This window comes from Anopheles cruzii, chromosome 3 (genome assembly GCF_943734635.1).
Source record: "Anopheles cruzii chromosome 3, idAnoCruzAS_RS32_06, whole genome shotgun sequence".
Taxonomy (NCBI): domain Eukaryota; kingdom Metazoa; phylum Arthropoda; class Insecta; order Diptera; family Culicidae; genus Anopheles; species Anopheles cruzii.
In genome coordinates, this window is record NC_069145.1 from 75,346,117 (window position 1) to 75,371,819 (window position 25,703).

The 25,703-nt window shown below is 49.5% G+C and overlaps 5 protein-coding genes across 5 annotated transcripts; all 5 read left to right on the top strand.

Moving 5' to 3' along the window:
* Window positions 1-623: 623 nt before the first annotated feature.
* LOC128272819 (glucose-6-phosphatase 3) lies at window positions 624-2,551 on the top strand. The gene is made up of 6 exons (XM_053010700.1): window positions 624-853; window positions 953-1,117; window positions 1,183-1,368; window positions 1,430-1,724; window positions 1,793-1,908; window positions 1,973-2,551. Exons 1-6 carry the CDS (start codon window positions 792-794, stop codon window positions 2,202-2,204), a joined length of 1,056 nt encoding a protein of 351 aa, XP_052866660.1. The 5' UTR covers window positions 624-791; the 3' UTR covers window positions 2,205-2,551.
* A 2,291-nt stretch (window positions 2,552-4,842) lies between these two features.
* Window positions 4,843-7,904, top strand: LOC128274056 (uncharacterized). The gene is made up of 4 exons (XM_053012142.1): window positions 4,843-4,894; window positions 6,813-7,294; window positions 7,373-7,521; window positions 7,594-7,904. The coding sequence occupies exons 2-4, from the start codon at window positions 6,836-6,838 to the stop codon at window positions 7,820-7,822; spliced, it is 837 nt and encodes a 278-aa protein (XP_052868102.1). The 5' UTR covers window positions 4,843-4,894; window positions 6,813-6,835; the 3' UTR covers window positions 7,823-7,904.
* Window positions 7,905-12,853: 4,949 nt separating this feature from the next.
* LOC128272026 (cuticle protein 1) lies at window positions 12,854-14,244 on the top strand. Its single transcript, XM_053009738.1, has 3 exons — window positions 12,854-13,009; window positions 13,216-13,541; window positions 13,622-14,244. Exons 1-3 carry the CDS (start codon window positions 12,995-12,997, stop codon window positions 13,782-13,784), a joined length of 504 nt encoding a protein of 167 aa, XP_052865698.1. The 5' UTR covers window positions 12,854-12,994; the 3' UTR covers window positions 13,785-14,244.
* A 3,275-nt stretch (window positions 14,245-17,519) lies between these two features.
* LOC128273150 (17-beta-hydroxysteroid dehydrogenase 13-like) lies at window positions 17,520-20,726 on the top strand. Its single transcript, XM_053011073.1, has 4 exons — window positions 17,520-18,144; window positions 19,981-20,237; window positions 20,315-20,428; window positions 20,495-20,726. The coding sequence occupies exons 1-4, from the start codon at window positions 17,545-17,547 to the stop codon at window positions 20,574-20,576; spliced, it is 1,053 nt and encodes a 350-aa protein (XP_052867033.1). The 5' UTR covers window positions 17,520-17,544; the 3' UTR covers window positions 20,577-20,726.
* A 2,152-nt stretch (window positions 20,727-22,878) lies between these two features.
* Window positions 22,879-25,409, top strand: LOC128270997 (angiotensin-converting enzyme-like). Its single transcript, XM_053008425.1, has 5 exons — window positions 22,879-22,956; window positions 23,251-24,642; window positions 24,707-24,990; window positions 25,051-25,201; window positions 25,260-25,409. Exons 1-5 carry the CDS (start codon window positions 22,879-22,881, stop codon window positions 25,407-25,409), a joined length of 2,055 nt encoding a protein of 684 aa, XP_052864385.1.
* The last annotated feature ends 294 nt before the right edge of the window (window positions 25,410-25,703 follow it).

Below are 25,703 nucleotides of genomic sequence, written 5' to 3' on the forward strand. Positions count from 1 at the left end.
GTCAAAATCGCCATTTTGAAATTTTTTAAACCACTTAAAGCACTGCGATCTTCCAAACACAAGTCCCGACAAGCATTTGGTGCGATTCCGAAGCAGCTTTCTTCAAGAGGAGCAGAAAAATAATAATCCCCGCAAAACGTAATTTTCAGGCACAAAAGTTGACATAGTTTAACCCTTTAAATGATGGGTTGCAAACCGAAATATATTTTTTTTCGACCTGTACTCATTTACCTGATGTCAAAACAAGGTAATGATGAATGAATAGCAAAACTGGGAAGTCCCAATCGGCAGGTACAGCCATCTTTTTAACATTCCGATTCTCAATGCACACCCCTAGTAGATTTCAGCTTGTATGGTAACATAATAAAAAGACTATCAGATATGAACAGTACTAATTTAAAAATGGCACCTATTTGTTCTCGTTTCGCTGCTCCGTTGCTGTTTGTCGTTGGTTCTTTTCGATGCATTAATTTAGTGACCTATCGACACAACGTTCAAAATTACGGTCATGCGCACGAAACGAAATCGTATCGATTTCTCAACGTCAAATAGTTGGTTTGCTTCCATTCCTGTTGTAGTTCCTCTCACAAACCATTCCATTGCTGTCTGTTACTAACTAGTTTTCCACCTATTTAAGTCTTTTTAGTTTCTGTACAATTAAAGTAGGCTTCGAAAGTTTTTCCTTGTGTCCGGACAAACTGTAAACCTTCTAGCTCAAAACCGGTGGCACTTTTGTTCCTATGCAAGCAGCGGGAGCAATCAAGCTTTGCGTGTTTTCCTAGCCTAAAGTAATGAATTATTTTGGTTGGCTTCTGAAGAGAGAGATTTATCAAATTCTGTTCGTCCAGGATGTGTAAGTAAGAATCGTCGGTTCCGGTTGATCTCCACCACCAAAATAGAACACATTACCGGCAGCTGATCTTATGCATTGCTTGCTTCGGTCTTATTGCAGCTTTTCACGCTACGAAGATTTGTTGGCCATCGTCAGCAAAGCGTTCGACCCTAAGCTTCTGTTTCTTACCGTTATTCCGGTTGTAGCTGGTCTCAGTACAAATCTGTACTCCAAACTGCTCCTTAGTGTGTTGTTAACGGAATACGCCAATACTTTTGTAAAATGGTACGTCCCCGTCCCAGGCTACTGCTTCCAAACGGGTTGAAATTAATGTCGTTCGTCATAAACAGGGTGCTAGCAGAGGATCGGCCATTCTGGTGGTTGAACGAAACGAACGAATTCACTACATTGAACCGTCCTAAGATTTATCAAAATGAGTTAACGTGCGAGCCAAGCCCGGGAAATCCCTCCGGTCATTTAATGACCTCCACAGCTTACTTGTTTGTTATATTCTCGGTGCTGGAGGAGTGTTTGAGGTATGTTAGAATATGCATGCTTAACCAACGTCCTACTGATCAATATTTTTGATTTCCTCAGGAGCTACGGAAAATTGGCAATAATTGCGCTTCGTATAGTATACTACAGCACACTGCTTTTGATCTCCGTTTCGCGAATGTACTTCGGTTGCCACTTTTTACACCAGTGCATTTTTGGCATTTTGCTGGGGATTGGCATGAGCAGAGTATGTTTATCGCATCGCCTGGAAAAATACATCGCGAAGCAATCACGCCGGAGACGGGTTGCCTTTGTGGGACTCATTTGTGGGATCCTGCTAGCCGTGTACTGGATACAGAAACTAATGGGAATCGACCCTCAATGGGCGGTCAAAATGGTAGGTGAACTGTTTTGTATTTTTAAACATATATTTCGTTACCCAAAATGCGTCCATTTTCTCCGCAGGCCTTTAAATGGTGTGACGATCCGTTCTACCTAAAACCTACTACAACGTTGGTGTTCAGCATCATTCGCCTTACTGGAGCACTTCTTGCATTCGCGGTAGTGGGTCCGGTGCAGAGGTAGTTTGTTCTCTAGCAAAACCACATGAAAGCATTCAATCAAATATTGCTTCTTTATTTGTAGAGCTAAGCTGCTCAACATAAAACTCAGTATTCCCATGGTGATGGCAATGATGGCATTCGAATGGATTTCGCTGGACTACACGCCACGCTTTTATGGGGTTGTGATTTACTATCTTTACACTTTTCTGGTTCATTTTATATTCACTTACGGCTATCTGCGCTGGGTGCCGGCTCTTGCTGGGCTAGAAAGTCGCCCATCACGAGGCGAACGAAGCAAATCTAAAACTAACTAATTCTGCAACAAAAACTTTAACTATTGAAACTGCGTCTGCTAGCCACGAGCTTCCACATCATCCTACGCTTTGGGGTCGGTTCTCTATCTAGTCTCATATCAGGCCTAAAGAACTCGATGCGGAAGCGCCAATAGCAATACCGAAAGGAAAACACGCTTATAAAAAAATAGAACGCAAATAAGTCCCAAACTAAAGGGCTGAACTATTGCCTCGCACAAACCCTTAGTTGAAACAACACGGCTCAAACGAAACTATTATCTGTATTGTTCTTTTGTATAAAACATTAAATTATTGCATAACCATTGCGTCACGGGTTTCAAATGTACGAACGGTATATCACACCATCAGTTTGTCTGTTGTAACATTCTATTTTCGTGTTTCATATTTTTTGTTATTTAAATGCCTCGGCGCTTAATCCGTGCCGCAGGGAATTCAATCCGCTGTTATTTTTTCTAAACACTCGATTCATTCACGCACCTTTGTACGGATTTGCATAGTTTTCGAAAGGCGTATAGGGTCAAAACCGGACCTCTGAAGACGTCGCCCGTAACGAAGAACTCGGGAAGAAGGAGAAATCGAAGACGAAAAATAAAAGTGAAAAGTGGAATGATTTATCTTTTATAGGCATCAGATGAAGGACCAGCAAATAGATATTTTGTAGTAAGTGAAAGTTTCTGTGAATGATTTGGAAGCTATTCCTATTACTAGAAAAGTGTATCGATTGCCAGAATTTTTAACCTTTGATTATAAGTTGATAAGTGGTGTAAAAATTCATGACTCATTAATATAGCACATTTCGTATAAGTGCAGGCTGGTCGCCATGTCTTAGGTGCAGCTGTGTTTTGTCCGCTGGAAGCGTGGTTCGCTTCCGCATTGTAATACTACACCCATGCCGGCCGGAGTGTGTCGTGTTCGATGTCCGTCGATCGGAGAGCACAGTTTATCATTCCGTCAAAATGTAACACCATTCGTTGGCAAGAGAAGTTGCGTTAGTACAGAAACACTAAAACAAAACTACCGACAACCTTGAAAATGACACGTTCGCTGCAAAAGTCGTACAAAGACTGCTGCTCCCCGATGGCGATTATTAATTTGAACCATGTTCTATGCGTGCCGATCTAACGACACCCCTAACGGCCAAGAGATCTCAAGATTTACCCCTTTTAAACACTCAACGTCTATCATGTGCCATCGGCAATTTCCGAAAGTCATGGCTAGGTGCCATGGGCGAAGACGTTGCACTGTGTTGCGTTTTGTTTTTTTTCTCTCTTTTGATCAGCGTTCGACAACCAATCAACTGGTTCAGTTTGTACCATAGCCCAATTCCTGAATATTGTGGAAACAGGTTGGCTTACTGGGCACCCGAGGCCCGCCCGTGCGGCGTGCCAGCATCAGAACCGGTCCTACGGTCCCTACGTGTGCTGTGCGCGGGCAATCCCTTGTGCACCGACACCAAGGATGGAGTGGTATGCAGAGTGGACGATGGCAAACCCCTGACCGCTCGCGATACTTACTAACCAACCATAAATAAAATCAATGCCAATGTTAGTGGCAGATTCGAACAGTGACTTCCTAAGTGCACCCTCCATTGGGCCCTGGTTCGGCAAGAAAAGGTTTTTAAATATAAAACATCAGATATGATTAACTAATGCAGTTAAAGCTCTGACGATTCAAGTTGCGCCATAAAATTTACTGCAAAAAATCTCTTCGGAAGTGGATTAGGAAATCACTGCGAGCGTGACAGTCGTTGTTTTCGTCATATATCTGCCAACGGTGGTCGCTGGCATCAGGAAATCGGAAGAAAGAAATAAAAACCCGGCGACAGGCCGTGACAGCGTTAGGTCATACGAGCAAAGCTTCTAATGTGTGCGGGGACACTTAATTATTGGCTATAAACATAAATTTATCTTGCACTATGGCGCACCAGGCCAGGTTCCTGCGGCAGCGTCGACAGGTTTTCAGTACCGTTGCACCGGGCGGGCAGGGCTCTTGGCATTGGGGCACAGCATGCGGCTGTGACGCTCACTTACAGTTCGAGATCTCACCTCTCGGCGTCAGCGAAGCGCCGGGGAGATTATCTCGGGCTTCATTCTGATTATTGATTATCTCGTAGTTATATGGTTTTATATCTCAATTATTAGTAACTCCCAACGGCGCCGGTTCAGCGCCGGACCGGACCGCACATCGGTAGTAAAATTACATGCCGTATGTCACCGGGCAACAGATTGTGCAATCGGTACTAAAGATAAGGCTCGCACTTCCAAGCACGCTAGGTCGCCCATGGTTACCGCATAATTCGGTCACTTTGCTCACGGAGCAGCCATAAACGGTTTGGTTCGGTTTTGCTCTTGATTTGTAACTGTAAAAGAACTCTGGTCGACCGACCGAAACGGTACGCTTTATTGCGGTGCCGTTTTATATTCTTTGTCAACAGATCGGGTGTAGGTAGGTGCTGGGGAAAAAACTGACCCCGGGTGACTGTGTTGATCGATCAGCGAATAGTTTGCCGATAGTCGTCCAACAGCTTGCTCATCAGGCTGGCGTGAAATTGGCAGATCAAATCTGACGGCCGCTGTGTATTGATTCCGGTGCAGAGATCACATCGCGACCGTTTGAAACGGCACTGGCCGCACGGGAACCAACCATCGCCCTCACAATCTTCATAGTTCGCCGAAGGATAACCGCACAAGGTAAGGGCTCGGCGGGGTAAGCCTTTCCGTTTCATTGCGATCATTTCAGCAAATTAGCAACCCAACCACCGGCGGCCAGCACGCGGGAGCCGGTGAAATGCGTGTGCACTCTGGCTTAACCCCGTGGCCGGTGCGCCCAGAGTGTTTCCTAACAACTTACAGCTTATTTATAGCGCTCATTATGTCACTTACGTGGAGTGAAATATTTAACCCAAATGAATGATGGCGCTAATCGGTAAATATTTATGATTCGGGCAGCCAATGGCCGGACTCGGGCTTCCGGAGCCACACACACCCACACGCGGCCAGTGGGGTGGCCGATACTTAAATCACTCCGTTCGCCACGAATCGTAAGCAAATACAACGCGTCGTCGTCGCCTGTACCGCTGACGGTGGCCGTGGAAATCCGGGCACTCCGAGCTGCAATCGTTCCAATTATGGCCGCCGGGCGCTTTATGGGGCGCTCCGCAATACCGGTAGGGCTCGGCCGTGATTTAATACCGTTGGCATGCAAAATCCCGATTACCATGCATTATCATATTAGTAGTGGCATAATGCGAAAGCCTAATTGATATTTGAACTTAGAAAAAGCCGTTTTCACGTCCCGAGGCATTTAACGGTAGGCGGCGCCTGCCTTGGTGGTGTCGGTGGATTCCCGCCGAGTATCGAATAATAACTGTAAATTGAAAGGCATTAGCCACGGTACTGTTCTACAGACACCCGACCCGACCCGACCCGACCCGACCCGACCCGATGCGACCCTTAGGATCCTGTACCAGCCAGCAGCAGGTCAGGATGGTGATATCATTGCCTTGTTGTAGGAAAAAGCGACTCGCTCCGATTGCACCGACACAAACCGCTTTGCGAATCTAATACGTGATTAGCTCCAATTTGTTATTCAATCAACGGCGTATGGGGGATTGGCCATGTTACCGATTGAGCGCTATTGTAGTTATCCAATACTGCCAGTAATTTAACTGTGGCCGCTTTTCCACCCGCTGAAGTGATTTAACATTCTCTAAAGTGACAATAATCGTTACGGCCAACGATTTCTTCATTAGACGTCATGCGAGTGGAAAACGCATTCAACCCGCGCAGCATTCTCCCCAGCAAATGCACGATCGGTAATCATTTATCTAGCGTACCGGGCACTCGAACACGATTTCTACATCAGGATATGATAGACTCGCAGCACCGGACCAGGTCCAGGTCGGGTTCTCGTCGAACCTTCGAACCGCAGGCATGACGTAAGAAGTGGAACATTTGCCGTGGACGGCGAGGAAGAATAAATATAAATATACCCTGGGTGGAAGGAAATCTTTGGCCCTTTCCCTTGCCCATGCCCATGTTCCGTGTGCGCCTTTGCGGGGGTGTCTGGCTGGCGCTTGAAGTCGGTCTATTTCGGTCCGAGTTTAAATGTCATAGGAAAACGGGACGCTGCCCGGAAAGGTGAACCGCGAGCTGCCCAGTGTGCGGATGCTGTGCGAAGTGTTTCGGTTTCGCGTTTTTGTGCGCTCCCCAAACATGCCCGCCCGAGACAACATGGACCCGGGCGGCCAACCTTTGGAGGGTTCAACGTCGCCACCACACCACGAGTGGGTGATCATGCGATTGAGGGAGCATAATGCTGCCAGCTGCCTCTGGTATAGTAAATAATTAAAATGTCGCAAACTTGGCGGTTACACCGTGCATTGGCACCGGTGTGCAATGCATTTGTCATCCTACGGCTGACTACGCCGTCGCCGTGGGTCGATTTGGCCGATAATGTCACCAAAATGGCGAGGAAAACCAACGGCAAACAATAGTTTTGCAACTGGGAACCACTAGTGGTCTGCCATTCGGAACGGCTTTTTATTTCGAAACTCATTCGTACCACCAACTGATGTGTAATGCGTTTTCATTGTTAACTATTTTGCAGTTTTTCACGACGAAGACGGCGATATGGACGACGGACTGAACTTGAGTTACGAGTCCGGGTTTCATAGCGACTGGAAAAGCATCTACAATCGGGACATCCTTTTCTGGTCATCGCACGACTACCACACGGATTCGGCAATGCGGGCCATTGTGGAAACGATCTGTTTCCTCGCTGAAAAGTTTAGCCTTTCGCCGGCCGTCGAGTTCTCGGCCATTGACGCACTAGAGCTGCTGCTGGTTCGAGCGTTCCAGTCCTGGAAGGAACCGGTCGCTGCTAAGCCAGGGGCATTTGAAGTCAGTAAGGGCCGATTTCTGAAGCAACTTCCAACGTACATCGTGGCCGTGCTCGACATCACGGCCAAGTATATGGACGCATCGATCAAACTCGATCTCGCTGCGCTCCGAAGGCTGGTGCATGCGAACGGTCCAAGCGACAGCATGCTTGCGGTGGAGTTTGAAGTTATAAAAATTTTGGGCAACGAGGTACGTACCCGATCGTGGCAGTATTCTTTTATTGGCGCACGTTTCCTTCACGCTTCTCGTGCCCCGCTTCCATTGCAGTTTCGTTCTTCGTTGCTGTTGGGAGCGGTCGAACGATTCACCAAGGAGTACCTCTTACCTCTGAATGTCACGAAAAAGGAAACGATTTCTCGCCTTGGGTTGAAGCTGTTGCGCTTGGTCACGGCAGAACGAGCGGCAATTTACGGCAGGTGACTAAGCATGGCCAGCGTCCAGCTCCTGAGCTGCGCCGTTGATCATCTTTCTTACGGATTTCGTTTCAGTTTGAGAAACTCGATCAAAGATGAGGCCTCGTTCCGTCGCTTTAAGGCGAGCAAATTGATTCTGGCCGGATCAATCACACTCACGGTGCTTCACCTGATTCCGGCGGTTCGTCACAGTAAACCGATTTTGCATCAAATCCTTGAGCCCATTGCGGATGACTGTGGCGTGCAGGCGACGAACCTGATTTATCTGCGTGACGCGATCCTGCAAGTCATTGAGCGGGCCTAGCCAAGGCGAGGCTAAACGTTTCCCGATGGCATGTGTGTTACATTCAATGTAAATGCAATCGGCCCGACGCTCATTTAATATTCGCCCGGTTTTGCATTTGGTTTACCGTTTCTTGGGCATCCGCTTCCCCGGGCACAGGAGGAGCCATTCACAGGACCATTCACCTGTGGAGAGTGCGAAAGCCGAATAAGATTAAGTGGTGGATGTGGGTTTGTGGCAGAATCTGTTACCTAAAACATAGTTTATGGGAAAATAAAAATTGGCTAAAATATTCGTAAGGTCATTTTTTAAACTACGATCAATCCTGGTATCTCTTTGCTGTGTTCCGATTGCATAAAATTGTGCGTCCACTGCTTGAGCGGCCATCGGCAAAGGTTAAAGTGATCCGGCTCCGGGTGATTACCGGGACGGAGGAATTCAATTTGCAAAATTCGCTTCACAATCGCTCGCTCGGCGGCTGCCGCCGTCGTAATGTTGGGCGTGTAGGACACGATCAATCATCTATCGAATTCATTCGCGTCAAAGACAATTGCTGTAATTTTCCTGACTTCACGGTGACAACGCCGCCGCCATGGGACGGAACGAACGTGGTACCGCCCGGGTGCCGGTCGGCTCGGCGTGGGGTCTGTCGGTCCCTCGAAGGCTTCTCCGAGCGACCGATCCGTTGACCGTGGCTTACTTTCGATTTTAGCCAGCTGGTTTCGCGCGCCCGGCTCGGAAGTACAGCTTCATCCAGCCGACCCTGAACGCTAAACTATCGCATCCCGGAGGACTAACGGGCCCCACTGGTGGTCGGTGATTTAACTGAACCCCCACGGGGACGTCGAATCTGTAGCCAGTGGGCCAAGGTGCAAACCAGTGTGAACCGTACGGATGTTTCGCATTCCGTGCGCAGGCTCTGTGCCCTGGGCCAGGCAGGCGTTACGTCCGCGCTCGGAATGAACGAAAGTGAACGGACAATAAAGTTATTACCGTGCCACGGGGACCTGCAAATGGACGGGGTGGTGGTGGCGTGGGCCCCGATTTGCACCGGGCCGGGGATCGCGGAAGGAAATATCAATGAACGATTATATCAATCCGCTCACGAGCGCCGCCGCATTATCGAGGGTTAATGTTTGGGCAGCGCAGCGATAATGATAATTAATAGCTGTGTGAACAATGTAACGGATGCTGGCACAATTTTCTAGCCACTTTGCGTAACCTTGATCGGTGCACTAGGTGTTCAGTCTTAGGTAAAGCCGTTCGACAAGATCGAGGCACGAATTGGGAGCTAATTAAGTTACGCCTCGCTGAGAGAACGGTTCTAATGGCGCGGGTAATTCGAAAAGACGACCCGGTCCATTGAGGCCTGGCGAAGCGGCTAATGTTCCAAAATATCGTGGGGCACAAATTAGACACAATCAAATAGAACTAAGCCGGTGCAGAATATGGCCCATTTGCATGGTTCATTATCTGTCATTAGCATCATTAGCCTAGTTAAATTTAATAAATCTATGAGTGCGTGGTTTCACTACTTGTGGGTCAGCGTACGGTTCCCAGCGCCGCTAGAACGCCAAAGAATCAGGTTCGAAGTGCGGGTTCGTAAGGCATCGTGGAAGAAGTGGTGCAATAGACGGAACCGCAAGCGCACTGCTGGTGCAACGCTGCACCGGCTCCGACCAGAAACGGGGCCCGCGAGAGCGGTAAAGTGCACCGACGTTGCTTCACATTCGCTCCGGAGCGCACGGTAAGGTAGATCGTTTAATCGATCTGCTCGATCCGTCGATCGGCGCGCGGGCGCCACAGAAGAGGTTCTTCATTGAAACCTATTAAATAAAATCCGCAGAAGCTGTTGCGCCGCGGTGGCTACTGCTCGGTAGCGCCACCGCGGTTGGTCGGTAGCGCCACCACGGTGCACCGTGGGGCACGTCGTCACCCGGGAGTACCCGCCGAGCGACTGACTCGCGATCGATCTCGGCCCACCGAAAGGACTATTGTTTCTTTGTCCACCCTGCATCGTGTGGTCCTATTTTTTGTGGCTCCTCCGAGACCATGAGGAGTCAAGCGACCGATCGATCGATCGAACGATCGATCAGTCGACCCCGTTAACCCCGGCCACAAGAATCCAGCATGTCTCTCTCTGGCGCTCGGTCGTCCGACGGCCACTTCTTGTACTGCGACCTCGGCGCCCGGCGATGGGGAGTGTTACTAAGTGAACACATTGTAATCTCCGCGGGTCGATCATCGTTTCCTTCTTGGCCGAATCGCACCGTGCGCCTTGGTGCTAAGTGTCCGTTACTTCATGCGCCCCGGTTGCGCGGTGGCAAATGGAAAAGCTTTTTGTCCGGTCCGGTTCTCTGGCCATGCGGATCAGGTAGCGGTTCCGGCGTTTATCGGTGGGCGCAAATCTTGCTGACCCCGTCACAAATACCAGCGGTCGGGCGAAAACGAGAGCGATCGCGACTCTGGCGGTGACTTGTGCGCCAGGCGAATGCCGAACGCGGTCCGTAGGAAGCACCGCAGTGAGACACTTTTCCGCAGTCTGCTGCGTAACTGAAGCATAAAGGGTCCACCCCGATTTCCGCTTCACCTCTTGCGCTCTTCTGATCGCGCACTATCGAAGGCACGAAGTTCATGGGCACGCCGTCGTCGTTGTTGGGTAACGGTGCCGCGTGGCGTTGGAATGGCCGGGTTTTTCGAGGAAGTAGTTGAAGCTGAGCTCTACCGCGGCCAATCGATTGTTCGGGGTGTCGAACCCAAATCGATCGCATTTGCGGCATCGGACCGACGAAAAAGGGGTGCGCCATTACGCTGCGGTTGCCCACGCCATTAAGGCGTTTCGTCGTACAGGAAATGGATGTTTCTCCAATTAACGATCGCATCGAAAAACATGCAAACGAGCTGGAGGTGTGAATCAATCGAAAGAAAAGGGAAACCAATAGAGTGCGGGATGCGAAACGGTCGTTAATGAAACGTTCAAGGTCAGGCCGCTTTTTTTTCGTAGGAAGGCAGGAAGGTGTTGCCCCTGACAACCGATGCCGGAATGTGTGTCCGCGCCTTGAAATGTCGCTGGATGGGTTTCTGGACCTTTGAGCCTCGTTTTCTTTCACCTCGTTTTTCTTGAGCCTCGTGTTGAAAAGCCCAACAAACCACTGGCCCAAAGTGATTGGAATTGGTTCGCGAGCAGTTCTCGCCTGACCGAGCAGACCCTTCCCTGCCCGGGAAAGGACCGATAATTGGCGGCGGCCGTCCTCATTAGTTCGCGACCCGCGGCCGGTGGCAAAGTTTTTGGAGGAGTTTTCTAATTGTTTTTTAACGATTGTGTACCATCTCGTAACGTCCTTTTCGGAGTCCAATCGAACGGCCCGGAGTGCAGTCGCTCGATGCAACGCGGATCGCGCGCCAACGCCACCGGGCACGCGATCGTAACCGGCGAAGCGTGCCGCGACTGAGCATCGACTGTGAAAAGGGGGCCCGTGGGAAAGAATGCAACGGACTCGCCGCCGCCGCCTTTCTCCTCCGGGGACCTCGCGCGAGGCTCGACCGTAAAGAAGCCATATGTTCCGCAAGCCGCGTGTTCCGCTGACCAGAATGTTGCGCTCCACTCGTCCGCCACAGGCCACAGGAGTGTGAAGTGCGGTCTATGGCCGTAGATCGTGCTCGCTCCGGAACCCCGGGTTCCCGGGTTCAGTTTCGATGGCGCTCACTTTCGCTGTTTCGCTGTTGGTCTCCTCCGCCTTGCGGATTGTTGCGGAATGGCGTCGAAAACGGCGTGACGCGCGAAAGACACAGAGACTTAAGTATAATAAAGAAAACTGAGGCGCGCGCGAGCGCACTAACGCCTCCCTTCCGCCCCCGGACCGGACCCTTCATGAACCGCGCAGTCCGCGCAGAATCATACTTTTCCGGGCCGGCAATCAAGGGCAACTTGTTGTTATTACTTGCACCGCTCGTTCGTGCAACGCCGGGCCAGGCGTCGAATGATGTCGGTAAAGCCACCACCTCCGGCCAGCCTCCTCGCTTGGAAGGTGTAAAGTGCCTTGAGCCGTGGACAGTCCGTGGCAAGATTGGCGCATTACCTCACACCCGCGGCCGGTTCCAGGCCCGTTACAGTTGAACACTTTACGTTGTGGGATAGTTTCTTGTATTTATTTAATTTCTCAAATTTTATTAACTTACTTACAAGGTAGAGTTTTAATGTTCCATTTCAATTGCACCAAATGGGGTGCCCCAACCCCAACTGTTGGCCGGCACTGTCCGTTCTCTAACGCGCGGACCGCTTTTAGGACGGTTCGGTGGAGTTACTTTTAAACTCGCTGAACTTCGCTCGCAGCGGGTTTTATTAATATTTTCCGCCTTCCGCAACAAGGCGAGGCGCTCGAGGCGCCTTTGTCGGTGGGCGTAACATTCGGTCGGTCGGTCGGTGCGTTCTGAGGGCCGGAATTTGAGGTGACAGGATGTGAACCGCCGTGCGCATATCGTCGTCGGGATTTCCGCAGTCGGTCTCAGTGTAGGCACCAACAAAAAAAATGTAAACACTACCAGTGCGTGTGTGTGTGTGTATGTGGCCGACATGCTCGGTTGGTCGGTGCGATTACCTATTATGGGCAGCCGCCGAGGTGGGCAGTGGGCTTGAAGTGAAAGATCGCCACCGCGTAACTCAAGAACCGATCGGGTTAGTAGCTGAACTAATGAACCTCGCCGACAGAGCGACAGACTGAAGGAGACGGAGAACGCTCGTCGGCGGCCATTCGTCGGCCCCGTTCGTAGTCGTCATCGGGCGCCTTCGTACTACAGGGGTACTTGGTCGATTTCGGTGGAGAAAGAACTCCGGCCCAGGCTCTCGGTGCGCAGCAACCCTTCCCTTCAACTGTAACCGCGGTTCGTGGTGTGGTTCGTGTGCGTGGTGGCCACGGTACGCGGCGCGAACGGGAAAGGGCCTCGCTAGAACGGCCGCCTGGCCGAGGCTTCGGGGCGCGAGCCGATGGCAACCCGGCAGCGATCGGCGATCGCTGGGTGTGGCGGTTCTGGTATAAAAGAGGTGTATTGTCCTTTCGGAGTTCAGTATTCGGTACTCGGTTTGGAAGTTTTGTGTTAAGCGAAACCATCTGCGTTACGGTAGCATAAAAGTCCACCTTTGCTGTGTGTGCAACGTCGCCCCAACAACCCCATCCCAACTCAACACTGAAAACCATGTTCTCCAAAGTGGTAAGCAATGGCGACGGTGCCGGGTGTGCGAGTGTGCTTGGGCTCTAGAGAAACCGGAAGCGAAGTCAAGTGATCTACATCCGGAAGAGTGTCAGAGTGCAACGCCCGCAGATAGTCCGGAAATTCTGGAATCCCGGAAGATAAATAGTGAGAAAGAGAGAGAGTGCCCGCGTCTTATGCCTTTGTCTGTTTGCTCTATCGTGCAGATCGCTGTTTTGGCCTTTGCCGCCGTTGTAGCCGCCAAGCCCCAACATCAGCAGGCCGCCCAGTACCCGGCCGGCGTCGATCCGTCCCGCTGCCCGTCGTACCCGAACTGTGACAACGCGGCCCTGCACAGCCCGAACCCATACAACAACCATGCCGCCAACCACTGGAACCCGAACTGGAACGCCCAGCCCAGCTGGAATCACGCTCCGGCCGCGGCCCCGGCCCACAACTCGTACTACCACGGGGCGCCCCACTCGTACCAGGCTCTGACCGGCCCCAGCCACAACTACCTCGGAGCTCCGGCCCCAACTGCCGGTGGCGATCGGTAGGTCAACCCTCGGGAGCACTAGAGTCGGGAGTTTTACTAACCTTGCTCTCTCCCTGCGTCCCTGTCCCTCCCTCTAGCTATCCCGCCGGAGTGGACCCGCACAGCTGCCCGAACTACCCGTACTGTGATAACTCGGCCCCGGCTGGCGTGCCGCACGCCGCCCCTCTGCCAGGATACACCGCGCGCCAGTACCCCGCCGGAGTGTCCCCGCACACCTGCCCGAACTTCCCGTACTGCTAAGCGGCTGACCGCCACCAGGTTCCGCTCTCTGTCCCTCACCGACTACTACTACTACGCCTCTGTTTTAAATCCCCGCCACGACCGTCGGATGACCGTTCTGTTGCTTTCCTTTTCGCTTTCCTTCCCGCCGGTCGCCTACTCTCTCGCCCTGTTCTACCCACTGTGTTCCCGTTTTCTCCCACCCCCCTTCCTACGCCCAATGGTTGTAAATAATGGTTCCGGTTCCGGGTAGGTTAATGGTTCCCATGCAACTCCCACTGCCACTTAGTCGATGTTCCTCGATGTGTGTGTGTGTGTGTGTGCGAAGAATGCGAACCATCCGCAGAACGATCCACTATGATCTGGAGAAGCTGTAGAAGCTGGAGAACAATCACAGCCGATCAGACATCAGACAAAAACGAAATGAACCGAAATGTTATCTCAGCGCGCCAACTCGCACACGATGCAAATGAAATTTGAAATGCAATTGATTTAAGAATCAAACGATGGGCTTGTTTGTGGTTGTAATGAAAGAAATATGCTGTCGGACGAGACATACTAAAAGATAGCATTTCCACCGCTTAAACTGTTGATGGTGAGGACATGTTCCCGGAACGAGAAAGCTAACTAACGAAAACCCTAGAATAACTATAGGGTGATCTATCAAGTATTTGGATCTTAAACTACCAATTACTTGACTTGTAAAACGGCAAACTTCATTCTGGCAATTGTAAATTGTAGTAGAAACTTTGACATTTACGAAATGGGACGCCAGAAATGGGGTTTGGGTTTTGCGCCCCATCTTCGGGACCCAAACACCAACTTTTTACTTGCTTTGAACTTTGCTAGATAGACCAAATTTTTACTTGCTTTGAACTACTAACAGAATGTCTGACTCTTTTTATGGATGATCTCAATATTGGAGTTTTGGAGATAACTGGTTTGCTAAAGCTTCCGATAAAGGGTGTCCAAAAGGGCGATAAAGGGTCTATCTGGTGTTTGGATTCCGAAGATGGGACGCAAAATATCGATGGTGGCTGTCGCTTTAAGGCATGTGGGTTTTTCGATCCCGAAATACGACAATCTTGCTTGTTAACATAACCACCGAGGTGGAAATGAGCTTCTCAAATTTCGTACAGCTTGTGTTGAAGACTTAGCACTTAGGAAGTGAGTTTTTATTATTTTCCACATTTTAAAAAGCGTATAGCGTCCCATTTCGTAAGTGGCAAAGTTTTTACCAAATGTTTACAATTTCTAGAATGAAGTTTGACGGTTTAACAGTCAAGAATTCGGTAGTTTAAAATCCAAACACTAGATGAATTACCCTCATATCAACACTTTATTGAACGATCTTACCGTCGATCGCTTATGTCACGGAACATAGCCAAATGAAACAATAACGTAGCACTCCTAATTGGCCAGTTGGTAGTGATAAAATATGCACCAATCAATCCTAATGAAAAAGAACAACATTCATCAGTGATCAAAAGGAAGAGAGAAAGAAAGAAAGAGAGAGCAAGAGAAGGAAATGGAATTTGAATCTATTCACACTTACAGCTTGTCAAAAGCCTGCCTATAAGAAAGTCCAAAACAAGTGCGTCAATGCGTAATGGGGTTGGGTCAGCGCGACCCACATTTGACCACAATCGTCGACTAGATTTGGCCAGACACTACGGCTGAGAGAGCTTTCCACTGCAAACAGTGGAAAGTGAAAGAGGAAAGTGAGTCTCGCCATACGTCATTCGTGTTCACTTTCCGGACACTTCAAAGTCTCTATAATACAAAAGAAAAAAAAAGAACTTTCCGGACACATCGAACATTAGAGACTGATAAATGGAGTGAACCACAAATCAATGCTCCCCATTTATTGGCGTTCGAAAGTTTGGCCAAGGAAGTGACTTTTCTTGGAGGCAAGGACAGGCCTTGCAATATAATGCTAAGACGAGTACCATCGATAGATGGCTGCAGCTCGACACACCTTCACAACTTCATCCATCCGAATCGGTCGCACAGGTCAAGCCATAAAAACTCACCCGCAACTCATTACTGATCACTGACGTAGAGTAGAAAAAACGTTGCATAGTTCATAGTGTGAATTTTTTGTGGAATCTTTTCGGTATGATTTACCGTCAACAAATAGACTTACATTTCGGATGATAAAATAATCCGATCGCCATCTCAACACACGATCGATTTAACGGTACACTAAGTAGCTGCTTACACGTAGAGCATGTCCCGCCCAGCTGCCAGGTGGAGTGATCGTGTCGAGTGCCTTGCGCGTGCCCGTGTGCGTGTAATGAACTGTGACGCCAACGATGCTGTGCAAACAGAAGTAACCCCTTTTTCGGGAGGATCGTTTGCCCAAATCATGCTACCCGTCGCGGGGTTAATGGTAGCACGGCGAGTACCGTGCGTGCTAATCGTTTGAGAAGACCTGCTCCAGAGAGGATCGCCTCCGCGGCAAAATTGGTGGGGCAATGACTATCATGAAATCATGAGCTGCCGTCACGGCGATCGGTAAACAGCGACACACACTGGAGGCGTGTGTAAACAACGCGGGTTGCGACCGGGGTGGCTAAAAGGGGGATACGTGGTGGGGGGACACGCACGTCATAGCGATCGGGTTTGACGGGATTAATAAGCGCGGTTGGGTGGTCAGAACTTACCCGAGCCGTTAATGATCGATCGGATCGGTGGTCCGAAAATTTTCCTACACCATCAAGGACCAACGAACAGTGGTGGTGGTGGTGTTGGAGCAAAAGGGAGATTGAAACCAATACCGTTCAATCGACTAGCGTTGCAGCTTGCTAGGCTCAACAACGGGCCAAACAGAGACATTCAACAATGCACCACGTATTGTGCGTTCCGTCTATTACGCACTCGAAGGTGGCAGCAGGTGTGAATGTGCGATCCGTTTAGCCCACCATCGAGAGAATCGGTCGTGGTGAGCAGCGTTCTGTGTTGTCTCCGGTACTGGTCGTTGAATCGGACACCGAGTAGCATTCGCCACCGTGTTTGACGGAGAGATCTTGAGATGTTTAGAGTTTTTGCATCCCTCCCCATTCTGGCGGCGAGAGAGAGAGGCACAGAGAGCGAGAGAGAAGGAGAGATAAAAAACGAGACTTTCAACAACTCATGGTTCCCATCAACCCTTGCGGACTTTTTCGGGCACCCTCGAGGAGTTAATTAAAAATCAAACGTTTTTCGGCCGTCGTGGTCATAAATACTTTCAAACCTGGGTTGGCGGTGCCAATAGACAGTTGAATAATAAATATTCGAAGGCTCGTTTCCCGCCTGAGGAATGGAATATATTTTACGTATCAACAAGACCCGCTGGCAGGACATGATAAATAGCTCCTCAATTCAATTCTCCACCGATCGCTCAACGGTTGATAGATATTATGTAAGCACGCATTTCGTTCCCCGTGGCTATTGTCCGCCGAAGGGTTAGAAAACCGGCTTTGGTGACGTTTGGCCACCGCGCTAGCCAGTCTTTGCGCCAGATTTCGTGTCTGAGACAAAAGACTTTGAGTGATTATCGAAAAGATTAAGCATCCCCAGCATCATTCATCGGTGACCCTGTCGCTTCGCGATAAATTACTGCCGGCCAGCGACCGGCGTTACACGCTTCTCCCCACCGGCGGGGGGCCCAACATCCCCCAAAGGCGCGGCGCGTCATCAGCGATCGGCGTCATCGAAAAACTTAGAGATCAGCCGGGCGCCGTCGTTCAGTCTTTCGCGCGACCTCACCGAAAGCACATCGTGTAACCCGGCCCGAGAGATGGGCTCATCGGGGCACCGTGCGACCGAAAGTGGCCAGATGACGGGCGAACCCCAGAACGTCAGCCAACCCTTGGCACGGTCGAAGGCAACTCCGCTCGCGAATCAAAGGGTTTCGGCGGCGATCGAAACCCTCCTAACGGTGCTACTGATCACGATCGATCTGGTGAAAGTGGTGCTACTCGCATTGCCGGTGCTCGTGAGGGAAATTTACTCCATGGTCTCACCGCGCCGCTCGAAAGACGTCCGCGGCCAGGTAGTCCTTATAACCGGCGGGGGCAACGGGTTGGGCCGCAGCATGGCGCGGCTGTTTGCGACCCGCGGCTGCAAGCTGGTGCTGGTGGACATCGATCTTGGGGCGGCCCAGCGGACGTGCGACGAGCTGAAACAGGAGCTGGGCACCACGGCCTGGGCGTACCGGGTGGACGTGTCCAAGTACGACGAGTGTCGCCGGCTGGCGGAGCAGATGAAAAGCGACGGCTGCGGCACGGTGGACATCCTCGTCAACAACGCCGGCCTGATACTGTTTGCGTTCCTTGGCGAATCGGATCCCGAGCGAGAAGCCAACGTGGTGGACGTCAACATCAAGTCACACATTTGGGTAAATAGATTCCACACTCACCGACCGACAGCCACTTCCGGCCGCTGAGAGCGATGTTGTCCGTGCGGTTCCCCACACTTCGCAGTTTGATTTGCATCCCATCGCCAGGGCAGGGGAAGGGTTGGTGCGGGCCGCGCGTTTTAGTGAATCAACACGTGTGTGTGTGTTTGTGTGTCTGGGGGTTTGCGTTTGTTGTGGCCTTGCCGTAACGATCAGCTGTGCGGCCAACCGTCCCGAAGCGCCAGGTCTTAGTCACGCCAAACGCTAGTCGACGCAGTCTCCGCCGATTTGCGTTTGCATATGCCAGCTTCAGGGGTGATTGGCAAACGCTGGCGGGTTTTAGTTAATAATATGAGATCTTCATTACTTTCGATTGCACCACAAATGCATCGAATCGGCTTGATTGCCTTTTAGTGCCGGCTTTACGGCGGGATTTTTATGCACCAAATTCAGCGAACGCGCTCGATAGCAACCGTGGGCGAATTCCTCGAATAGATGTCGCACATCTGAATCGGGAACACATGGCTTGGCTCCTAAATCCACTTTCCATGTTTTTTTGCTGGAGCGCGCCGCGCCAAGAAACTGGTTTCATAACGCGTTTTCTATTTCTCGGGCTGATCCGACCTTTGAAGTAAGTTAAATCATCAAAAAAACTCGTCCTTTGTCGAATCGTTGCCTATAATTATTGTATAATCTTGCAACACATCGCAAGCAATCAAGCTTCTTCCATGGAACCGTTCATTATAATATTTTTCCCACTCAAAGTGACCGAGCTGCCGTTCGCCTGGAACGCTTTTGTTAGATTAAAGCCCGGCGCTTTTGGTGGACTAAAATACTGTCCAATCACTGTTGTTGTAGCACACCTTGGCTTGTTATTCGCGTCTCGGTGCTTCCGGTGGACCCGGCGCAAGGGAACCCGTTGAAAACGCACAAGAAGTTGATTTTTATGTAGTAGTCGATTAGTTACCACGGACGGGTCGTAAACAAAAACCAACATCAACAGTTCTCGATCAACTCGATGGCCCTCATGCTGCTCCCGGCCTAGGCAGCCTTTGAACCGTGAAAGACGATCCCAAGGTTTCGTATTTCCAGTTTCTGTGTTTCTAATTACACAGGAGACACCACTGACGTGAACAGCGTCGTGGGACTTGATCGTTTAAATCAAGTGACTTAAAAAAAAGTGACCGCTCAGAAGTGTATCGAAATGGATCACTTGAGAAAAGCAATGAGCCTATTTTTTCTGGATGAGCAAAGTTTCAGTTTCAGGTGCAAAACAATCGTGAGACCAAAATTAATAAGACGACCATTACATGCAACATTCGAAGCGACCGGAGCTAAACTCAGCGTTGATCGACTGGAGATCATTCATCATGGCGGTACTTAAGGATTGATAGATTACAAGCCCGTTCGGCATAGCCCAATCGGAATCGATGAAACAGCATGACAGTATCTAACTAATCACTTTTATATAACTAAACAAAAGCATTACGAAGACGTCAGACGTGGGGTGTTCATTTACGTATAAATTATGTGGATTTCAAAATTCATCGTTCCGATAGCGCGACGGTCCGGTGAGATTATAACAAGGTGAAGGTTTCTAATGCACACGATTTCCGAGTTCGATTTGGTGTCCACTTTGCTTCACCGAGGCTCAGTTTTTAAACAAACCGACAACCTGTTTTCTGAAGGCGATTCGGCGATCGTGTCTTGGCATTTCGAAACGGCGGAAAAATCGGCTCGGGCGATGCACTCGAGAACGATTCCAAGGTCAATATCTAATCCGGCGCAGAGCTGATCATTCATTCGTTGTTTTTTCCTCTTCCAATATCTCCACAGATGACAAGAGTCTTCCTGAACGAAATGATCCAACGAAAGAGGGGCCACATCGTTGGAATATCGTCCATGTCCGGCATGTATGCCTTTCCGTGGGGCGTCGTGTATTCGGCGACAAAGTTTGCTGTTTCTGGTTTTATGGCATCACTCACGGAGCAGCTACGCATCCAGGGTCTATCGAAAGCGGTACGAACTACGTGCATAAATCCTTACTATGTGGCGACGCGCAAGGATGTAGTGGACTTTTTGGAGAAACCACGGTAAGGAGATTCGGCAGATATGGAACGACCTTCGAATAAATATTCGCACACGCATGTGCCTCTGTGGTTCGCACTAGGTTTCCTCTACTGGATGTCGATGATGCAGCTGAGCAGATGGTTAAAGGAATTTTGAGGAATGATGTGGTCGTGACCGTGCCAAGATTGTTTGGCGTTTTCACACGCTTCATGCTGTGAGTATCTTTCTGCTAACTGTAGTGTAAACGATCTTGCGACTCACATCTCATATCCTCTTCCAGACTGTTTCCCGTGTCAGTGCAACAATTGGTGCGGGATTATCTTATACGAGAGTACGAGCTGAACAAATGTTTAAATCCGTGATTGAAGCAAGAAAAGTGCCAAATGGCTGAACATTCGCTTAATGTTCATGGCATTCGGCGATGATCAACCGTTGGATTAGTAATATGATCAGTACCGTTAATCACTAGATATAGTGAAGCTTAAAGCATTTCGGAGAGTTACGAAACCTGACTGTGGTTGGCTCACGTGTGATAGAGGTTGAAAATAAAATTACGAGCAAAATTACTTCACCCCGGAAACTAAGCAATAATCTTCTCAATCGTCCGAAATACCTCATCCGTCAGCCTTATCGTCTGCCATGCGCTACCGTTCTCGTGAACGGTTTTGTTTAGTTTATTCAAATTTGCAGTCTTTAAATTGTCAACAATCGAACTCTGGTGGCCGATCTTGTAAGCTCGATCGCGATCGCGAGCTTCTGGCAACGCCATCTGTGCGTGAACTTGTACAATCATTCAAAAAGCGGGCCTCAACATTTTTTTTCTACCAACCGGCAAATTAGAAACAAACAACTTCTAAAACATATTAGCGAAAGTGGATCAATCATCGTGGAAGCGGCGACAATAATTTGGGATGTTCCTCACAAGACCGTTGATTTACTCTTCTAGCATTAGTAGCTGAAGTTCGTCAACAGGAACAATGCTGCGTCGTCAAGAGTTGTTAGAGCTAGTTTCAAAATTGTACAATCAAAGATTGTTCAAAGATTCGAGGATTGTACGATCATTTTGCTGAATATAGTTGAACCGATAATAAATAATACTTTTTCCAAACGCGAACTAAGTTTGCTATTAATATTTCATAGTTTAAATTGTCGAGGCGTCCTCAAGTGTAATCTAAACGTTGTTTCAAGTTGTCCGCCACGAGGTTTGAGCGGGATCTTCTTAGATCTTTAAGCAGCTAAGTACCGGCGCAGCCGTTACTGGTGACGGCATTGAAGCGTTCAGCATGACACAAAAATTATGAGCAGCTTACAGGGGCTTATGAGGTCAATAGGCGTAAGATGTCACCAGAAGATAGCTGAAAGATGGAAAAGGTAAAGTAAAACCATCCCTAATTGATCCATTGTTCCTCGGTAGCTACGATTAGAATATGGACGCAGCTGGTGTAGAATTAGCGACCGCCTTGTGCGGCAAATTTTGCGGAGAACTTTAACGACTCCTCTCGGTTAAATCGCTGTAGTGTTAAGCACTGATATTAATAGACGCAAAAAATATAAATTTAATAATGGAAAAAGCGCAATTGCGTCACCCGTACACGGTATAAAGGCTACGGATGTGACCTTCGTAGCTCACCGGCTCTTGAGATACTGATCGTCTTCGATTCACCCTGATGTGTTACACAGCTGACTAAACTAGTCCAACCGCTACACTGAACCAGGTCCAGTGTGTCCAAAGTTTCAGCCACACAATATTCAACAATGCAGAAGGAAATTTTTATGAATTGCTGCGTCTTAGCATGATCATCATCTCTCCAAGCTGAACTGTTCAGTTGAGCGACATTTTCCTAATCGCTTGTACCGTTTGTGAAGTCGAGCGCTTTCCGGTGCGGAACCACGCGAAAAGCGTTTCCGACCTCGGTCGAGCAATTACGTGCCACGGGCTGTATTGTAATTTTATGGTGTTATTCAAATAGTTTGTTATTTTGTTAATGCTAATTTTTTGCCTTAAACAGATCATAAAATACTTTTGGATTATTCGAATTCTTTAGCAGGACATAGGTGGACAATTCTTTTCCTGAGCACAACAAGATGCCTGGCAATAGTGATTCGGGACTCTCGGGTTCGGCGTGACCTTCAGTGGGTGTTTTTGTCCCTTCTCTAACTTTAAACTGGTCGCAGCGGATACTCATTGCAATGTAATAAGCCTTTTACCCTACCAGGCAGTGGTTTCGGTAGAGAGCCGCTCTTTTCCCGAGGGCAAGATTACCGCACTCATCACGCATCGCGATCCGCTACTTCGCGCGGCACATCCGCCGTCACAGTGAGTGATTTTCGGAGCAATAATCTCCGATGTAATCAAATGTGTACTTCGCCATCGGAAGGTTCGCCAGCCCGCGAGACGCACAAAGCCCGGGGGGTGTGAAACAATAGGCATTATACGGGGCTGGAAGGAATCGCTTCTAGGGCTGGCACTCTGCTGCTTGACGACATCCGTGGGCCGCCGCAGTATCGCACCGGAGTCGGTCGACGACGTACCGAAGCCTTCCGATCTTCAACATTCTCGGTGCTAGGCCAACGTGAACCTCTTTGGCGCTGGCGCCGTTTCTTGAGTTTTTTGGGGCGATCAGTGATGCGTGAGTCCGCCCAGTAGACGCCCCGTTCAGAGCCATGGTGGGCGCGTTGTTCTATTGCACCCTTCTGGGAGTGCTGGTGAGCGGCCAGATCAGCGATCTACGTTACACAGAGGTATCGAATGGTGTTCGAGGTGTTCTACATATTTCTTAAATGTTTGATTGTTAAAGTTATTAATTGGCGTGAGTGAGTGAAGAGATTGTTAAACTCTTAAAATGTTCGTGGTTGTTGAATCAATAGAAGAATGTGAAAAATTAACGAAACTCGCATTGACTGTTTTTTTGATGATTTCAAATTTTTGAAGTGTTTTGCAGTTGTTTAGTTGTGTTTAAAGGATCACAATTTGTGCAAAAATTTCCCTGACGTGGCATTGATTGATTTCATTTTTCTTTCTAAATTTACGCCAAGACGAACAACGATAATGTGGGCGAGGCGATTCAGTTTCTTCGTGAGTTTGATCGGGAAGCGGCGGAAATGTGTAACCGAGTGGCCAACGCCGAGTGGCGTTTCTCCACCAACGGGACGGAGTTTAACAAGCGGCGGATGCGGGAACAACAAAATCTCGCCCAGCGGTTCGAGTGCATCAGCTGGCGAAGGGTGCAATCGTTGGATTTGGGGCGAATCATCGACCCCAGCATCCGGCGTCAGATCGGACGAATCGTACAGCAGGGCCGGTGTGGATTGGGCGACGATAAGTACGCAGAGCTGCAGCACGTGTTGAGCCTGCTGAAGGATAACTACAACAGTGCGAAAGTGTGCCCTTTCCGGGGGGTGGACTCCACCGGGAGGGGCACATTTTCGTCGGCGGGATCGTCGGTTGGCTATGAAAGCTCGAACTACGCCAATGGCTACGGCAGCAACTACTGTGACTTGAAGATCAGTCCCGATCTGGCGCGTATTATGGAGACGAGTCGTGTGGAGCCCGAATTGCGATACTATTGGATTGCGTGGCGCGAAAAGACGGGCCCACCGGTGAGGAACACGTTCATGCGCTACCTAGACCTGGCCAATCAGGCGGCCGAACGACACGGGTTTCACGATGCGGGAGAACAGATGCGATCGGTGTACGAGGATGGCGAATTTTTCTTCACCGTCAACGATCTCTGGAATCAGCTGCAGCCACTGTACAAGCAACTGTTCACGTTCGTCCGTAGTGGATTGGTCCGGAAGTACGGGGAGTACGTCATCAGGCGAAACGGCCCGATACCGGCCCATTTACTGGGAAACATGTGGGCCCAGAACTGGCGCAACATCATGGACATCATCAAACCGGGCCCACCGGAATCGCCCGACGTGACGGGAGAGATGGTCCGACAGGGTTACACACCATTGAAGATGTTCCAGACGGCCGAAGAGTTCTTCACCTCCATTGGTCTGCCGCCGCTTGCCCCGGAATTTTGGCGCAACTCGATGCTCCAAAACCCGTCAGACGGGGCGGGACAGTGCAGTGCTTCGGCGTGGGATTTTTGCAACAAGATAGACTTTCGGATCAAGCAGTGTACCCAGGTGACGTTGGACGATTTCGTGAGTGCACACCACGAAATGACACACGTCCAGTACTATATGCAATACGCCAGCCAACCGTTCCTGTACCGCGAAGGACCGACCCCGGCTTTTCACGAGGCGCTGGCGAACGCAGTTACGCTGAGCGTTGGGGGACCGGCACATTTGCAGAAAATCGGACTGCTCAACAGTGCGGTGGCCGTGGCAAACGGGAACACGATGATCAACATAGAGTATCTGCTTAATTTGGCACTGGATAAGTTGCCCTTCATGGCATTCAGTTTGGCACTGGAAAAGGTACACAGATGGGAGAGTTAACAGTCGCCGGTAATAAGCCAAATGTTTTTACTTTTTTCTACAGTGGCGTTGGTATGTTTTCGAGAAAGGACCAGTCGGGATGAATGCCCGTTGGTGGGAGCTTCGTCTGCGGTACCAAGGCGTGATTCCACCGGCAGGTCGGGGCTTCGAGCATTTCGATGCCGGTGCCAAGTTCCACGTGATTTCCGATCAGGACTACATCAAGTATTTTGTGGCCACGGTGCTGCAGTTTCAGATTTTCGCCGAACTGTGCCAAGCAGCGCACCATTACGGTCCCCTGCACACGTGTGATTTTTATCGATCACGTGAAGCGGGCCGCATTTTAAGGTAAGAACCGGATTAGGATCAGCCTGTTTTCATGATTAATGCGATCTCGTCCCCTTGTAGTGACATGATGCAACAGGGAGCTTCATTACCGGCGACTCAGCTCATCAAATTGCTGACACGTGGGAAAACATCGCGACTGACGGTGGATCCTATGTTGGAATTTTTCCGACCCCTCGAAGCTTGGTTAGAGGTCCAGAATCGAGCAGAAGAGGTAACGAATCCCGATAGAGTGTGTGGCAAGGTCGGTCTAACCAAACTTTGAGTTGTAGATCATCGGATGGAGCTCTTCGATGGAAGATGTGGCACTGTTTCAACCGCAGATAGGAAGAAGTGGACAAAGCTCCCTAGCAAGTGTGTCCCTGCCGTCGATCCTGGTGGGAATAATATTTGGAAGATGTATGATCACTGTTAGCGGTTAGATATAAACCTATTTGTGTGCGATTTTAAAATAAAGTGTAAATAGAAAAATACCAAAGTGCTTGGCCGAGGAAAACTACCATCATTGAAACAATTAAAATTATTCAATAAAACATTTTAATCCAATCATAATTCCGTGTAAAACCATACTCGCTACTTAAGCAAAGAAACGTGGTTCATAAATACGTTTTTGTGATAATATAAATTCGTTCTAGAGTCCATTGCAACGTATTTTGATCGTGGCCGTTTGATCAACCGTCATCTACCGGATGCCCGGTGAAAACTATCGTACAATT

Bases quoted from the DNA above. Each gene is read 5' to 3' on its own strand.
- LOC128270997 (XM_053008425.1), top strand. From the start codon at position 22,879: ATGGTGGGCGCGTTGTTCTATTGCACCCTTCTGGGAGTGCTGGTGAGC. The intron at 22,957-23,250 runs GTATCGAATGGT...ATTTACGCCAAG, and splicing joins GCGATCTACGTTACACAGAG to ACGAACAACGATAATGTGGG. The intron at 25,202-25,259 runs GTAACGAATCCC...TTTGAGTTGTAG, and splicing joins TCCAGAATCGAGCAGAAGAG to ATCATCGGATGGAGCTCTTC.
- LOC128272026 (XM_053009738.1), top strand. The intron at 13,542-13,621 runs GTAGGTCAACCC...CCCTCCCTCTAG, and splicing joins CCAACTGCCGGTGGCGATCG to CTATCCCGCCGGAGTGGACC.
- LOC128272819 (XM_053010700.1), top strand. From the start codon at position 792: ATGAATTATTTTGGTTGGCTTCTGAAGAGAGAGATTTATCAAATTCTG. The intron at 1,369-1,429 runs GTATGTTAGAAT...TGATTTCCTCAG, and splicing joins GTGCTGGAGGAGTGTTTGAG to GAGCTACGGAAAATTGGCAA. The intron at 1,909-1,972 runs GTAGTTTGTTCT...CTTTATTTGTAG, and splicing joins GTAGTGGGTCCGGTGCAGAG to AGCTAAGCTGCTCAACATAA.
- LOC128273150 (XM_053011073.1), top strand. From the start codon at position 17,545: ATGGGCTCATCGGGGCACCGTGCGACCGAAAGTGGCCAGATGACGGGC. The intron at 18,145-19,980 runs GTAAATAGATTC...ATATCTCCACAG, and splicing joins ACATCAAGTCACACATTTGG to ATGACAAGAGTCTTCCTGAA. The intron at 20,238-20,314 runs GTAAGGAGATTC...GGTTCGCACTAG, and splicing joins GACTTTTTGGAGAAACCACG to GTTTCCTCTACTGGATGTCG.
- LOC128274056 (XM_053012142.1), top strand. From the start codon at position 6,836: ATGGACGACGGACTGAACTTGAGTTACGAGTCCGGGTTTCATAGCGAC. The intron at 7,295-7,372 runs GTACGTACCCGA...CTTCCATTGCAG, and splicing joins TAAAAATTTTGGGCAACGAG to TTTCGTTCTTCGTTGCTGTT. The intron at 7,522-7,593 runs GTGACTAAGCAT...ATTTCGTTTCAG, and splicing joins CGAGCGGCAATTTACGGCAG to TTTGAGAAACTCGATCAAAG.